Source organism: Magnolia sinica, chromosome 6 (genome assembly GCF_029962835.1).
Source record: "Magnolia sinica isolate HGM2019 chromosome 6, MsV1, whole genome shotgun sequence".
NCBI lineage: Eukaryota > Viridiplantae > Streptophyta > Magnoliopsida > Magnoliales > Magnoliaceae > Magnolia > Magnolia sinica.
In genome coordinates this window covers 25,374,829-25,392,315 of record NC_080578.1, presented here as the reverse complement: position 1 = coordinate 25,392,315, position 17,487 = coordinate 25,374,829, and the positions used below count along the sequence as shown (strand labels likewise).

Below are 17,487 nucleotides of genomic sequence, written 5' to 3'. Positions count from 1 at the left end.
TAATTTACAACACTCCATCTATGCCGAGGCCCATCGTATCAATGGTTTGGCATTATAAAAACATGGGCCCACATGAATGAAATCTATATATTTGGCGATGCGGATAACACTATATAATTCCTCATTGGATTATTTATTTATTTATTTTTGCTGAATAATTTTGCATGTATAATTGCCACATGATTCATGAGAAATGATTAGTACATGTTATTCTTACCTTATTCCAGTGAGCTCTATGCAACTAGAGCTGAACACAGACTAAGCCAGCTCGAAAGCACGGCTTGGATTGATTTGAAAAAGTTTGACTTAGATTGGTTGGAATAGAAGTTCAACCAAACTAAACCTTGCAGTCAATCTCGTTTAAAAAAAACAAATGAAGCTCAAACTAGGGCAATACTCGCTTGGTTTGGCTTAGCTTGATTCAGCATGGTTTGATTTGGCTTAATTCCGCTCGTAGATTGTATGCATATTATTTGTTATGGTGTGATCCACTTGAGCTTTGGATATGATTCAATTTTGAGATCATGTCCTAAAATGATATGTAAAAATGCTGGATGGCGTCGATAATATATATGTATGACAATGTGGATAATACATAATACAAACACATGAATGCACACTGTTGTTTTCTTTTATTTAGTCAACTTAAGCTTTGAATATGATTTATATGTTCTTAAGATTGGTTGCATCCAGTTTACAAAAGTACTAGTTATGATTTTGATGAGGAGGATGAGGATGAGCATGAGGGTAAAGGTGAGACTACGTCTATATGAAAGTACTTTTTTTTTACCTACATTGAGATATTTATTCCATGTAATTATATTACTTTGGTCATAGCCTTCTAAGATTGTGAACTTTGAGACACATATATGCTTATGTTTTATTCGTAACGCATATATGCTTATGTTTTATTCGTAACTTTTTGTTCATTATTATTATCATATAAAGAATATTAAACTTTATGTTATTTTTTAGCGTTGTTACTTTTGTATGAATCTTTTTTAATATTATTTTGTAATGTCATCTTTATACTAAAAAAGTTCATATTATTTATATTGTTTATTTAATAATAATAATAAATAAATAAATAAAAATAATATAACTCATGTTTGAACTTGGCTCGGTTCGACTCAGATATTAATCAAACCAAACTCAAACTCATATAATTTGGACCAAACCAAGCTCAAACAATAAAGATAGGCTTGAAGTTTGGCTTGTGTAAAGCTCAAACAAACGATGTCACATAAACAAGCCAAACCAAACTTGGGTCAAACGTGGTTTAGCTCAGCTCATGCGCAACACTATATGCAACCATGTGTGCCCGTCTATGATCAACAACATCTAATGGATAGAGGTGGTCCATCGGAGATTGCACAATGGCTCGATATCATTGTTGGGTAATCAAAACCATCAGATCAAAGTTATGAAAAATAGATGGTGAGAGTAAAGATGGCCATGCCGTCCATTTCTCAAGCCCCTATTCTATATGTTCACGGTCATCCAATCAGGGTAATTTTAGAATCATCTACTATTTTTAGTTAAACCCACTTATCCAACGTTCCACTATTACCACATGTGGACCCACCTGATCCAACCATTAAATTGTCAAATTTGTCACCATATCTGTTGTGCACTTATTCGTGTACCTTGTTGGTCAATCACGTGAGTCTCTGTGTCAATGAGTCGGTTGAGCCTCCATTAGAAGATAAGGAAGATTGAAAATACATGAAAACATGGAGCATTAAGGAGTGAAGAAATAGGTAAACATGAGGTGCCTTAGTATATCCTAAACCTCTTTAAGTTCAAAATAACATACCTCTAAATGATCTATTCTTAATAGAAAAATCTTGTTTGATCATTCAAAGTCTTAGGAATTCATTTAAATATGTTATGCTAGGCTTTAAAGCAATTTTAGGCAACTTTCGGTCTCACCGAAGGTATTCAAAACATGACAACAAGAAAAATCCTAAATTCAAGTAATTCGACTCTAACCAAAGAGTCCTTCGGTGCGACCGAAGCCAACTTCAACCCGACCTAAGCTCGAGCCTACAGTTTTTAGAAATGACCATATCCTGATAGTTTAGGTTAAACTAACCCTACACTGCCAATTTCTATCGGACCAACCCTATTTTCGGTCCGACTGAAGAGTAGTCGTTAGATCCATTGGAGCATTTTTCTTACAAATCTAGCAATTAGATCTTTGTTGATATGATAGTTTTGAGTGAGAAAAAGACCCTAGAGTGTCTCAATACTTCCAAATCATTCTAGGCTCTCACCCATTGAGATTTATGCCCTCTTTTAAGTGGTTCATCACTATATAAGCATTCAAATACTCTATTTATGGAAGAAATTTGCATATCATATTCTATAAATGTTATACTAAACTTAATAGGTATATTCTTTGTCTAAACAACCTCTAAAATGACCATCTATGTGAATCTCTACTATGAATCCAATTTTATCATTAGTTGTAAGAGATTCAGCCAACTCCCATTGCCTTGGTCACCTTAAAGGAGCATCACATGTAAGGTGTTTGATCGTAGAGCTGAATCATTTACTTCAAAGATCGGGGGAGTAATAAGAAATTGATTCAAAGCATGTGAGAGCATTGAAAAAACATCTCGAGAAAGTATGTTAACGGGGCTTAATCCGACAAGTAAGGTTGTCATTTGTAGAGTCCATGTACACTCCTTCCTTGTGCAAGATTGAATGTAAGAGTTTGATAGCCAAAATCGATTAACTTCTTTTGTATGACCTTGGTTCTTGTATAAGACCTAAATTAAGTCCCTGTATAGGTCACCAACATGGGTGTGTACGTGTAGGTTCTTGTATAGGACTGAGGTTCGTGGGTAGCCTATCGAAAATCATGTAAATCTCTGAAAGAGTCGGTCTTTGTGTAGGATTGTAAAGGTTAGAGGTGAACATAATTCAGAACCTCTAAAATAGTGAATACCGATACACTTTAGGAGAGTGCGTCAGCCAAGATTGGTGTTAAAAAATTGAACCATTATATATGCTTGTGTTTGAGATGAATGTTAAGATTATCTGATTGATTAGTCAGATAATCCTAACATTTGAGAGTGGTGTTGAAAAATCAAATCATTTGAACACATTTCTAATTATGCTTATTTGATTGATTAATATTATATGAATGCATGATTAGATGAATGTTACGATTAAAATAGTTTGTACATCCCACACACATATATACATTACCATTTATAAACTAGTTGCTTGAATTGGAATATCTGTTGTAATCTATATATGATTGGTCCTAGTTATGAGTTGGAAATTTAAGTGTTAATTGTCATAATTAATTTGAATTGATAAATTGTATAATTAAGCAATTAAATTTTAAATTGGCAGAATTTTTAATCGGTCCTATATATTCACACATAGCCACCATTGTAAGCTCCGCCAAGCTTTTACAGATTGTCGTGGTGTTATGTTAGACAACTCCCGGTGCAATTTTAATATCCAAGTATTTATACCGTTCACTCCTAAGATCGATACTCACCTCTTCCACACTGCAAACCTGAATACTTGAAACACACTATATCTATGTATTTACACCATTCACTTCTAAGATTGGCACTCACCTCTTACACGTGTCAAACTTGAATGCCTAAAATATCCTAGCCGCTCATAAGGCTAATCCCACAATTCAAGCTCCTGGGCTAAAAAAAAATCATGCTTGTCTGCTCATTAAGTGGACCACACATGTATAATAAAAAATGGATAGTTAAAAAGAAACTGATAAAGATTTAATGCTCAATGTGCCTACGCGACCAAACCTGAAGATTGTAGTTATACCCAACTTGTCACAACCAAATCTAATGAGTAGAATGCTTCATGTGTTGATACACTTGTACGAAGGCAAGCAAAAGTACTTACGGAGCACGTGAGAGAGATTATGAGGATCATATACATATCTTTGTAGAAGACGAGTATCACGCCAAGAAAGCTAGGCTGCTTAGATGCATAATACGACCGAAACCCTAAAAGCAATCATTCTCCCTGCGACACATGGCAAGCAAGCATATGTTATACATACGCAAAGTGGCCAAAGATCATGTGTAATTCAGTGTAATGCGAAAGACAGTGATATCCAGTTACAAGTCTTTGCAGACTCTTGAGCACGCGCTAAGAGGAAAAAACCATCTAAAAACAAAAACTCCACCATACATGATAAGATAATGGTTAGCTGCCTCATATCAAAATAAAAGTTTACCAAGCTAAGGCTGGTAATTGATTGGAATATCGATCCCAAAAGCCAATGGATCATACGCAAGGCCACCGCCTAATTCAAGTCTATAAAAGCATCAGAAAACAAAAAGCACCTGATGTCGTCAATCTAAACACAACTCCTTTAAGCTTAATGTTGTCCATCAATCTTTCTTCTCACATGGACGCCGATCGTATCTTAACTTAGCCTAGTTTAACCCGATCTCCACTTCTGTTGAGCATCATACTATAGCAAGTCCAGATCGATTAGTGTGGCTTGGTTTAGTCTCCACTTTTGTCCTACATATTGCTATAACAACTCGTGTTCAGGTTAGTTTACCATTAATAGCACCATCGTTAGATACCAAAAATTTCTAAGTCCTTAATAAAATTTTCAGTTACAGCTTGCTTATCAAACCATGACCGTCTCCCAACCATCCAGGTTTCGACAACTATCTCATGACCATTCAGGTTCAGAAAACTCTCAATCATCCATGGCTGTCTCGCTCGCTTAAACCGTCATCAATGATTTTTGCTTTATTTTATTTATATATCGATTGTATTGCATTTACATTCAATTAATAAAATAAGTTTTTACACCCCAAAATTCAGCACCCAAATATAAGGACTCTGATCCCAAGTTTGAGAGTGTGAGATAAATAATGAATGCATGCTTAATATTATATATCACTTTTATATCCACTTTCACATTCGCATTCGCATTCACATTATATAACGACTCGTGATTTTGAGTGCTTACATATGTAGATCGATCAATTTTAACCATTCAACTCTAGTCTAGCTTGAATCTAAACCATAGAGAGTACTCTTCATTCATAAATCACGCATCCAAATTTCGAAATAAACCGTTCATTATGAAGCTTGTAATGTATTCATCAAATCTATCAATCAGATTTTCCATTAACTGTATACATGCTTGGCTTTGAACTACAGATAAGTATAGGCCATTAAAGCACATCAAGACCACCAATGAAAGATCATGAGCCAATATTGGACTCATGGATAGTGCTCGTCGAATAATGAGCCGTGGTCAAATCTCACTCCATTTGTATAGTACAAATCTACCGCACACTTGTTAGAAGTTTTACATGTAAAGAGGAGAGATGATGGCTATCCTCTCTATAAGATATTGATATATTATATTTAAAAAAATGGTAAAGCAACAAGACTATGTGCCTCTCTAAACTTGTAGACGTGGGACCCATATTTTTTATTTTTACTTTTATCTATACTGTTCATCACCTAGTCGTGGGCATCAATACATTTGAGCCATACATGCACTACACGTGTGCATAAGTTTTTTTTTTTTTTTAATGAAAATAAAACTCAAAGCAGTTTATTTTAATGGTAACTATCACTCTATTTATTCATCATGGTGCGACCCACCTAATCACTGGCTCTATTTCATTTTTGAAATCTTGCCTACCGTGATTCAACCACACCTAGTGATTAGAGTAGATCATTCTCCCAACTCTTATAGTGGACACTACCTGGTCATCACAAGCAGCCCACACTCGTAAATTTTTATAAAATAAAAAATAAATAAAATGATTTTTTTTTTTTAATTTTGAATTTAAGAGAGAGAATCGAATCTCTTCCTTGTATCTCTTAACCTCTTAATAACTCCGTCTTCTCAAGAATAAAGTTGTGAGAGGAGAAGATATGCACTTAGAAAAAAAATTTGGGGGGGGGGGGGGGGGGGGTATATAGAGAAAGGAAGCCCCTGAAAAGACAAAAAAAAAAAAAAAAAAGAGGAAGAAGAAGAAGAGAGAGATTAATACTTTATTTATTTCATTTTTTCTATATAATCATAGGATTTATGCATGTGGTCAATGATGGATGGTGCAAATTAACTGAGGGTCCATTCCATGCATACATATAGGTAGTGTACGTTTGAGCACAGAAAGCATGTGAAATATAAACCAAACCAAAATACATAACACCCTGAAATATTTTTTAATTTTACTTTTGACATGTGAATTTGTGTCGGGCCTGCTCTAACGTGTGGGGTTTAACCCACACGATCCACTCGATTCTTACAAATGATATAAGGTGGGATCCTACAAATCAGGCCAACATGATCATTAAATGAGCCATACCAATTAAAATAGTGGATATTAAGCATCTACCATTAAAAACTTCTTGGAGCCTAAAGGGACTCCAAATCAAGCCGACATTTGTATATTTCTTTAAACATATTAGTGTGGCCTTATGATCAATTCAAATCAGACATAAATGTCATAATGGGCCCTAGACAAGCTTTAGGAAGGTTTAATAGTGAATAAACAGTCTGCAATGTAGTAATCAGTGTTCGAGTTATCGGCGAATTGTCGATAATATCGACGATAATATCGGTGTCGTCAGCTCTGCGACACCGAAACCCCCTAAATTCGTTTCTCTGCCAGTTGTCGACGAAATATCGATGAAATATCGGTGATTTTTTCGAGATGGGCGATATTATCGGAATATGCATTTCGTACTCCATTATCGACGAAATATTAGGAGATATTATCGGCGTCTGTCCGATATTTTCAGAATCTTGACTATAGCCACCAACCCCACGAGAAAACTGTAGCCACCTACCCCTCTTTTCGGCGATAAATATCAGGGATATCGGGGAAAAAAATTTTCAAAGTGATTTTCGTACCTGGTTAATCAGAAGTCGGAACCGGAGCTAGAAGAGGAGCTTCTCGATCGACAGAGCCGATATGTGTACGCAAAACCCCTCTTTTCTCGCTATCTCCCCTCTTTTCTCGACAGAGCTTCTCGGTTTTTTGAATTTCTTGCTTCGAGCGAAAATCCCTGAAATCGGATTTCACACCGAGCGAAAATCGCTCTCGCAACGGCAAATCAGATTTCACGGAGCGAAAATCCCTCTCTCGCGCGAAAATCCCTCTCGCGGTGAGGAGTTCGTGCCGAGCGAAGGTGAAAATGAAATACTTCTAAGCTTGGGAGGTACGGTCGCTGTGGGAGTACGCTCCTATTGTACTGACTAACTCAGTTGGGCCCACGTTAAATGCATGTGTGGTTTATCTAAGCCGTCCATCCGTTTTTCCATCTAATTCAAGGGGTTGAGCCCAAAAATTTAAGCATATCCAAAACTTCCGTGGCCCCAAGAAATTTGCAACGGTAGATGTGCAATTCAACTATTTCCTATGGTGTGGTCCAGCCATGATGTATGTGGGCCCCACCATGATGTATGTGTATTATCCACTCCGTTCATCAATTTTTTCAGATCATTGTAGGGCTTTATCCCAAAAATGAGATGGATAAAAGTATCAGGTGGACCACACCACAGGAAAATAATAGTAATTGGATATCCATCACTTAAATCCTCCTAAGGCCCACGATACTGTTTATTTGACATCCAATCTGTTAATTAGGTCATATAGACCCAGATTAAGGGAAAAAAAAAAGATCAGGTTGTTCAAAAACCTTCATGGCCCTCAAAAAGTTTTGAATGGTCAAAGTTCATCCAACACTATTTCTTGTAATGTGGTCCAATTGACATTGGGATATACCTGTTTCTTTTTTTTCTATACAATAAAATTATCTATAAAAATAGATGGACGGAATGGATGAAACACATACCTTGTGTTGGGGCCCACAGAGCACGGCAGGGGAGTAGCCTATCCGTTTCCAAAGCTCAAATGAGCCGTACTATAGGAAAAATGTGGCTAGGAAAATTCCTACCGTTGAAACCTTCCTGGGGTTCAACAGTGATGTTTAGATGCCATCGGTACCGTTAATAATGTCATTACTATTGGGATGAACTCAAAAAAAAAAAAATATTAGCTGAATCAAAACTTATGTGGCCCCACGAATATTTCAACTGTGGACGTTTAATTATCACGTTTTAGGCTTACTTGAGATTTAGATACGGTTAGTTTTTTGCATCATGTCCTAAAATAAACTCACAAAACGGATGGACGGGGAGGATTTTTCACAAATATCACAGTGGGCCCCACTAAGCTTGCAGCGGAGGAAGGAAAATCGAGTCCTGCGCTGCTGTTGAAAGGGGATGGCTGTTTGCGTACGGAAGCGGATTGCGTACTGAGTAAACTCTGTGGGGTCCACCTTGATTTATGTATTTTATCCACTCCATGCATCCATTTTACATGCTAATTTTAGGGCTTGAACCAAAAAATGAAATATATCCAAGCCTCAATTGGACCACACCACAAGAAACAGTGTGAATTGAACATTTAACATTGAAAATTTCTTGGGGCCCCCAGAAGTTCTGGATCAAGCTTGTGTTTTCTATTTCCCTTCATCCATGTTTTAGTGATCTTATGAACAGGTTGGATGAGAAATAAACATCACTGTGGGCCCTATGAAGGTTTCAACGGTGGAAATCATTATTCCAACTGTTTCCTGTGGTATGGTCCACTTGATCTTTTGGTATGCTTAAATTTTTGTCTCAACCCCTAAAATAAAATGGAAAAATAGATGGACGGCATGGATAGACCAGATACATTCACAATGGGCCCAACAGAGTTTACTCAGTACAATAAGAGCGTACTGAGTAACTGAGTACGCAATCCGATTTTGTTTACGTACTGCGTATAGCATGCTAACGGTATTGAGTAAACTCTGTGGGGTCCACCGTGGTTTATGTATTTTATCCAGTCTGTCTATCCATTTTACTAGATAATTTTAGGGCCTTATATCAAAACAAAAGGATTTACAAGGCTAAAATGGACCACACCATAGGAAACAATGTGAATTAAAGTTATATCGTTGAAAATTTCTTGGGGGCCACAGAAGTTTTGGAACAAGATTATATTTGTTTTTTCCTTTCATCCATGTTTGTTTGATCTCATGAACAGTTTGGATGAAAAATAAACATCACTGTGGGGCATAGAAAGGTTTCAACGGTGGAAATCATTATTTCCACTGTTTCCCGTGGTATGGTCCACTTGAGATTTATATAACCTTCAATTTTGGGCTCAACGCCTAAAATGAGACAGAAAAACGTATGGAAGGTGTGGATAAACCACATAAATTCACAGTGGGCCCAACTGAGTTTACTCAGTACAATAAGAGTTAACTCAGTAAGCAAACCAATTTCAGGGGCATTGGCTACAGATTAAAGCTGTAGCTAAAAACTGTAGCCAAAGGAACTAGATTGGCTACGCCCCTACTACTAGCCATGGATGGTGGTTGGTGCTCTGTGGGCCCCACCATGATGAATGTGTTTCATCTATGCTGTCCAACTATTTTCCTACATCATTTGATAGAATGAGACTAAAACTTAGGTATATAACAGTCTCAAGTGGACCACATTATTGGAAAAAGCGTTGAATAAGCTTCAACTATTAAAAACTTTTTGAGGGCCATAAAAGTTTTGGATCAAGCTTATCTTTGTTTTTTCCCTTCATCTGGATCTGTATGACCTAATCAACAGATTGGATGTCAAGTAAACAGTACAGCCATCTTTAGGAGGATTTTAATGGTGGATATGCAATCACAGTCCCTATTTTCTATGGTGGGGTCCACTTGAACTTTATTATGGGCCACAAAAGTTTTGTATAAAGCTGATATTTGTTTTTTCACTTCATCTAGATTTATGTAACCTTTTCAACGGGTTGGATGGAAAATAAACATTATGGACACATTATGGTGGGTCCTAATAAGTGTTTAATGGTGGACCGTACAATCACAACCGTTTCCTTTTACATTGTCCACCTGAGACTATATCTGTTTCATTTTTTTTTTCCAATACTCATCATGTTGTATGTATAAATCACAATAGGCCCCTTAAAGTTTACTTGGTATGTAATCTGCAAACTCTTTCCTCGATTGTAATTTATATGAAATTTTGATTTGATCTAACATCTTAACCCTTGAAATGATTTGGACTTATTACACTGAATACGAGCCGATGCACCTTTTTTGTCGATTATTACAAATTTGTATACTACTAGGGAGCAAAATGTCGTCTGGATCGGAAAAAGGAGGAGCACGGGACATTAGGTGGAAACATGGACGGCCAGTGGAGGGAAATAAATATGGAGCCATATGCAACTATTGTGGCCAAGTGATACGGAGTGGGGGAGTGTCTAGGCTAAAAGAACATTTGGCAGGGGGATACAAGAATGTGAAAGACTGTCCAAGTGTAACAAGGCCAGTGAGAGAGGAGATGAAAGCAGTTTTAACTGAAGTGAAGTCACGCAAGCTGCAGCAAAGGGATTGGGAGAGGGATATGAGGGAGGAGCTACGAGGCACTGGATGGGGCCTAGGTGCTATCGACGAGCATGATGATGACGACGATGAGGGGATTGTGTACCTCGATGACTGTGTTACGGCTCGAGAAATGAGTGATTTTAGACAAGTGATTCGTGAGTCTCGGGCTTCAGAGTGGGAGGGGGAGCAAAGAAAATGGATTGATGAGAGTAGGCCGTCGTTTGGGACGTCCCGACATGAGGCTGGTGGGAGCAGCAGACGATTTGAGGGAGGCAGCAGGCATGGCCTACAACGCACGCAAAACGCTCGTGTCCCAGATGCACCCATCGCAGGTGTTAATAAAAAAAGATTAAAAAATATGTAGAGCAAGGGGCTCAGGGAGAAAGTAAGTGGCGCTATATCTAGGTGGTTCATCTCGAGCCATGTACTAACAAATGCAGCAGCCAATCCTCACTTCAAAAATATGATTGAGGAGGTGCAGCGTGCAGGGCCCTGCGTGAAGCCTCCCACGCCACAGGAGATTCTTGGCGTCTACCTCGATCGGGAGTACGAGGAGATGCAGGCTTGGGTACGTGGACTCAAGCCGAATTGGAAGTAGTATGGGGTAACAATCATGTGTGATGGATGGACAGGACCCACGAAATTGTCCATTATCAATTTCATGGTTACTGTAGAGGACAACCGGTTTTCCTCAAATCCATTGATGCATCAGCCAGAATAAAAGATCACGAATACATATATGCTCTCCTGAAAGGAGTGATTAGAGATGTTGAGTCCTAGAATGTTGTCCAAGTTGTGACGGACAATGGTAGTGCGTTCGTTAAGGCGGGGAAGAAATTGATACAGAAGTTCAATCTCTATTGGACCCCGTGTATAGCACACTGCATTGATTTAATGCTCGAGGAGATTGGCCAGAGGGATTCTGTCAAGAAAACCATCCAGGATGCGAGGAAAGTGACAAACTTTATATATAATCACTCATGGTTGTTGGCTGCAATGCGTGAGTGTTGTGGAGGGGACATCGTTAGACCAGGCGCGACACGATTCGCCACGAACTTCATTGCACTTGACAGCTTATACAGGCACCGCGTGGGTCTCAGAAATTTGTTCAGATCCGAGAGATACATGGAGTGGAATCAGAAGAAGACTGAGGGTGTAAAGACATGTTCAAATATAGTGCTTTCCGATGCCTTCTGGGATAAAGTTCACAACGTTGTTTCCTTCCTGCATCCGATGTACAAGGTCCTACGAGCCGTAGATAATGAGATGTGGCCTTCGATGAGGTCAATGTATGAGCTTATGAGAATTATGAGACAGGGAATAATGACTGCAATCCCCACTTCGTATCAGTGGGTGATCGATATCATCGATCGTCGATGGACTGGGACTCTCGAGCATCCACTCCACCAAGCTGGTAAGTTTGTTAATACAACTGAGTACTTTAAGCATCACTTCTGTTTGCATGTTAATACAACTAAGTAACTAATATTTGAGTTTCAACATACTACCTGAATTCCAAATTTCATTATAAACGTCGGCTCCATGAGAATAAAGATTTGACGATGGCCGTCCACGAGGCGTTTGAACGATTGTTCCCAGAATCAACAGCGCAAGCAGATTTCGGTAACCAGGTAATGCAATAAAATTTCTTCCTTATAGCCTCTAGAAATATGGGTGATTAAAAATAATAACATGTGAATCTGTGTTTACAGTTGCTGCGGTTTAGGGATGCAAGGGGTACGTTCTCATCCGCACTAGCAAAAGCATCGACTGAAACGATGATGCCATGTGAGTATGGTAACATAATTAGGTAATTGTATTTTTTATTTAAACTTCAAACTAAAACAAGCTCCTCATGGATATATAGGTGAGTGGTGGGCGATGTATAGAGTCGACACGCCCGCACTGCAATTATTGGCAGTCCGTGTTCTCGCACAGACTGTATCCTCCTCACCGTGTGAGAGGAACTGGAGCACATGGTCACTCATACACACCAGCAAGAGGAACAGACTAGCATATGAGAAGCTACAAAAGCTCGTTTACTGCCATTACAATATGAAGTTAAGAGAGAGGCAGTTGCGGGTAGACCGAGACATGGAAGAAAATCAAGACCCGTTAGACCTGTTGTCTATAGGTAACATGACACAGATAGGTGATGATGATGAGGACCCACTTTATGAGTAGGTCAAATCAGCTGATTTAGATGATGCAGAGGGAGGCCCTGCTCCACAGGTAGCCGAGGGAGCAGCGGCTCTGGATATCGATGTTGATCAGGTAGTAGAGGAACAAAAGGCGGATACAGACTCCTTTGATCCTTTGGTGAGGAGTTCGGCATGTTCCAATCAGGGTGAGGAAGCATCTTCACGGCCTCCTCCTCATCATCAAGTTGTAGTGAGTGATGATGATGATGAGACTCAACCCCCACTTGACACTGGTCCTGGGGACGATGACGACGATGATGATGGTGATGAAGGAGGGGACGGAGGCACCAACACTAGTATAGGTGGTACTAGTAGGGGTGGGGGTGGCAGTGGTGGGGGTGGCAGTGGTGGGGGGTACACGACGGCTCAGAGCTAACGATCCGTTGGCCAGTTCACTGAGGAGCAGAGCTTTGACCATGCCACTCAGGACGGGGATCATGGATCTCGTCCACCATCCAGGGTGAGAGCATCGGAGCTCAGATATATGTTCGAACGTCGTTCAAAGAAGAAAGCCGGACGCGCCGCGACTGATGCTCTCACACGCAGCTTGTCATCTATGGACATAAGTTCAGATCAGGGGAGCTCCACCTCTGTCCCACCTTATGCTTATGGGGGATATCACAGGTATAATCATGACAGTTCTGACATTCAGTCACGCTCATCTACCCATGGGTACAAGCAGCCGGAAGATAGTTCTTCGAGTCATGACCCTTTGACAGGAGGATATTCGGGGTACCCATATGACTGGCAGTAATACTATCAAGGAGTCGGGGTTGGACTTGATCTGTTTCCTCAGTACCCTGCTCAGGAAATGCCGTCGATATATGTCACGCAATTCCCACGTTTAGGTGTTCTCGTACAGTTTGGGGAGGATGACTATCAGAGGTATATAAAAGAGTTCCTCAATTGGTACGAGCAGAGAATGACCTGGGAATAGTACTGCCAATATGTTGGGCAGCAGTACTACTCTCAATTGCCATGGGATCCGGACAATGATTACGAGCCACCTCGTCACTCTATGTGGGGATGAAACATGGCCAGAAATGTGTATTTTTTTCAATTCATTTACTTTTGCATGTCTTAATTGTTGTAAGCTTGCATTTGTATTATATAAACTAATTTTGGTTACTACTTGAGTGATTTCTTACGACAACGCATACTTTTTGGCCCCCATTAAATGGAAACTTCTAATTTAATGCATTCTTTTTATAAAATTTCTATTCCTGAATATGTAAATATGTGTATTTAGGCATGTCCTAAAGTTTCACTGAAAAATTCCACCATTTCCCCCATATTTTCCCCCTTTTCCCTGCATTTCCGGTTATCGGCGATAACGATATTATATCTTTATCTCCGGCCAGCAAAACTTGTAGCGATACCGACAACTCAAACACTGGTAGTAATAGTATAGTCCACCAGAATCTCGAATTTGGCTCTTTTTTTACCTATGTCTTAAAATAATGTTGTTAAACTATTAAATAGGAAGGATCCAGTGCATACGAATCATGTGTGGGCTGCCAAGAAAGTTTTTATAAAGCTAAAAGACTCATCATGTCTAAACCATATTTAATAAAATTTTAGATCCATAATTGATCCGGATTTGTGCATCATTTGTGTAAAGCCCATTTAAATGTGTGTGAAAGATCCATGCTATTCATTCATTTCTTCGGCCCTTATATATCTTAGGGCTAAAAATTCATCCTAAATCAAAATTCAGGTCGACCATAGTTTATAGAACAATATAAATGAGCATTCACTATCAAACATCATCCGATCCACAAACGTCTTGTATCAAGGAAATATTTGGGCCCAATAGACAAACCTTATGTGCCTATCTGATGGCCAGCTCAGATTCTCACAATGGGACCCAATTTTTAATATACACACATAATATTCAAGGTTCCATTGGTGGAACCAAAGTTGTTCTAGATGCCAAAATGGTCCACATTTTTTTTTGGGATTAGGGTAGTAGGGCCCAACATGATGTATATGTTATATTGTCGTCGTCCAATATGTTTGGAAGGTCATGTAAAGCTTATAATGAAATCTTGTGATGGATCTGAGATCTGTATGATCCCCACCGAAGTAAAATAATGGGACCGTATGTTGGTTTCTTTTGATAATTATGGACCATACAATCTCATTTAGGACCAAGATTTTTGCCCAACGGTCACTATGAGGGTAACAATCATATAAACAATTAAAATATTACATACATGCTTAGAGTGGATTCAGTACAAAAAGAAAATTGAGAAAGAAAAAAAAAATCTAGTGTTGGAAGGGTTCTAACATTGAAAGTTGGGTATTACTTTGGGTTTTGGGATGTATACACCACATTGACGTATGCGTCGGATCTACACCATCCACTTGAATGGTCATCCTCTGTTAGGGCCCAAACCCATAAATGAACTCAATCAAAATATCAAGTGGGTCACATTTGCTTATTCAATTTGCACCCTTAAAACTCATGCACTAAAAGACAAAATGAAAAAAAAAAAAAAAAAGAGTTAAAAATACTATTTTGCCATGGTTCTTTTCAAAATAACAGTTGAGATAGAAATACTTTTTACCCATGTTTTTAATCTTATTTACAATTATGCAATTATCACTTTATAACCATGATTTTCAACCTATTTACACACATACCATGACCCTTATTAAGAATCCAATTAAATCATTTTTATTATCATAAAATAAATAAATACTAATACTCAAGTTATGTTTAAACTAATTGTATGTTTAGTCATTTTATGTACACAACATAACATTCACATACATGCCAACTATTTATATGATGTAGGTAATCGCATGTTGTGATCATAGAAGTACCAAGCGCATGTGTTCAGAGAAACGTGTGAGTTATCCTAATATGTTTCATCTCTGTATAATTAAAATAGATTGCTTTGACTGTTATGTTTGGTTGTGTTATGATTTTGATTATTAATATCTGAATTAAATTTATTATGGATTGATTTGTACTGGAGTATTCTTGAAATCATTAAAATTGACTCTCATGTAGAGAGAGATATGTAACAGTTCATTTGATTACAAATATATTGGACATTCATTCATTGCATTGAACAACGTTATTGTACAGATACCGATGAAACAACCCTTTGTACCCACTAGAAGCCCACTATATGTGGAAGATTGCCAAATGAGAGAATGTGGGCCTTGCCCATGCCTGTCAATGGTAGAAGCCTGCCCAATGGCAGGATGCGGGTCCCACCCATGCCTACCAATGGTAGAAGCTTACCGAGTGTAGATGTGAGTTACCAATATCTAACCCAAGCAAGTGGATGGTTTTTATTTATGCCCACTTAATGCATTATCAACATCATTTACAACATTTGCATCATATACACTAATCACATTGTATTTCTGTCTGCTATATTCTATTCTGTACTTGAATGTGTTGTTTTAATTATATCGTGCATGAACCATGAAGGGTTCACTTACTCGGCATGGCCAACTAATGTTGTATTAATGAAAAAATTGTACAAATGATATTGAAGCTGAAACAATAACTCAAGTATCAGGACAAGAGGCCGAGCCAGTGGATGATCGACAAAGACAATGGACGTATCTAGAAAAAGATAAACTTACTATACTTGATTAATGAATTATTTATATATTTTACTTTTTAGGAGTTTGATTTCTTTATTATACATATTTGTAATAAATATGATTCATCATTGTTTATAAATATAATCATGTTGAACAATATTAAATTTTATAATTTAATGAATCTTCAAATTAGTAGACTCGGATGATTCTTATTTGGTTTTGAATGTATGATGAAGGAAATTATAGGAATGTAACACAAACATGGATGACTGGATGTTAAATTTGGATGAGCACTTAAGATTCATTAAATTATTCCAGACAACTGTATGAAGAATGAATTAAGTACACTTAGTGTATGAGTCATGTGTTGAAACTCGAGTCTGAGGGTACACACTCTGTATCCGAATTTCGAGGCGTGACACATTCATTCAATACTTACTCTAAGAAATTAATTTATATTAAATCATTATCAAAAATCATAATATTTATGTTTAAACAATTATTCACCATCTACTGATTTACTGATTAGTATTCAATAATCTAACGGTCATTTATCAAGACCTTATTATATTAATTCTTCAAATAATAATAGAAACTAAAACATGAAATAAATTTCTCTATTATCATTCATCCTCTGAAAAATTATCCTCTAGTTCTATACCTGAAACTGAATATTTTTAAAAGAATAAGCTACAAAGCTCAGTAAGACAACCTCGCATAATTTATCACATGTAATCAAAGTTTCAAATTGTATAAAGAAATTATTATATAACTTCAATTAATCAAAATATAAATCAAAAGAGCAGTGTAAATTATGCATTTAGAAACATGCATACAACACATGATTTGCAGAATGATCAACTATCACAATACAGTTAACATTAGAGCATCTAGAGCTAGTTTCATTCAATTAGCCAACACTATTATTTACAACATTGGTCCCTGACAGCATCCACCCTCCTATAAGTGAATCCGTTTGGATCAACAATGAGGGATTAACTCAGCTTCGTGAAGCAAAATAACCCTGTCTAGCCAATGTAACTAGTCTCTTATGCTCGATCAATGGAGCTTCCACCTAGCCTACGTAGCTGGTCTATTGCTCACATTTAGGAATTCATCCAACCAGCATCGATTAATGAAACATATTGAAAGGTACTAATTAGAATTATGCCAAGAGATGTAAATACTAAAGTTTTCAACATCGAATGCATGAATTTTCTCAAAATCATATAAATCTTATTCAAAAATTTTCTATAAGAAAGTCATTAGCCTTTAGCCTTTCTAAGGT

General features: G+C 37.7%; 2 protein-coding genes across 2 annotated transcripts; both read left to right on the top strand.

The window, feature by feature from the left end:
- The first annotated feature begins 10,180 nt into the window (after nucleotides 1-10,180).
- On the top strand, nucleotides 10,181-11,788 carry LOC131249567 (uncharacterized). The gene is made up of 4 exons (XM_058250370.1): nucleotides 10,181-10,763; nucleotides 10,872-10,999; nucleotides 11,212-11,666; nucleotides 11,782-11,788. The coding sequence occupies exons 1-4, from the start codon at nucleotides 10,181-10,183 to the stop codon at nucleotides 11,786-11,788; spliced, it is 1,173 nt and encodes a 390-aa protein (XP_058106353.1).
- Nucleotides 11,789-11,940: 152 nt separating this feature from the next.
- Nucleotides 11,941-12,920, top strand: LOC131248578 (uncharacterized). The gene is made up of 3 exons (XM_058248921.1): nucleotides 11,941-12,062; nucleotides 12,144-12,219; nucleotides 12,299-12,920. The coding sequence occupies exons 1-3, from the start codon at nucleotides 11,994-11,996 to the stop codon at nucleotides 12,613-12,615; spliced, it is 462 nt and encodes a 153-aa protein (XP_058104904.1). The 5' UTR covers nucleotides 11,941-11,993; the 3' UTR covers nucleotides 12,616-12,920.
- Nucleotides 12,921-17,487: the final 4,567 nt, after the last annotated feature.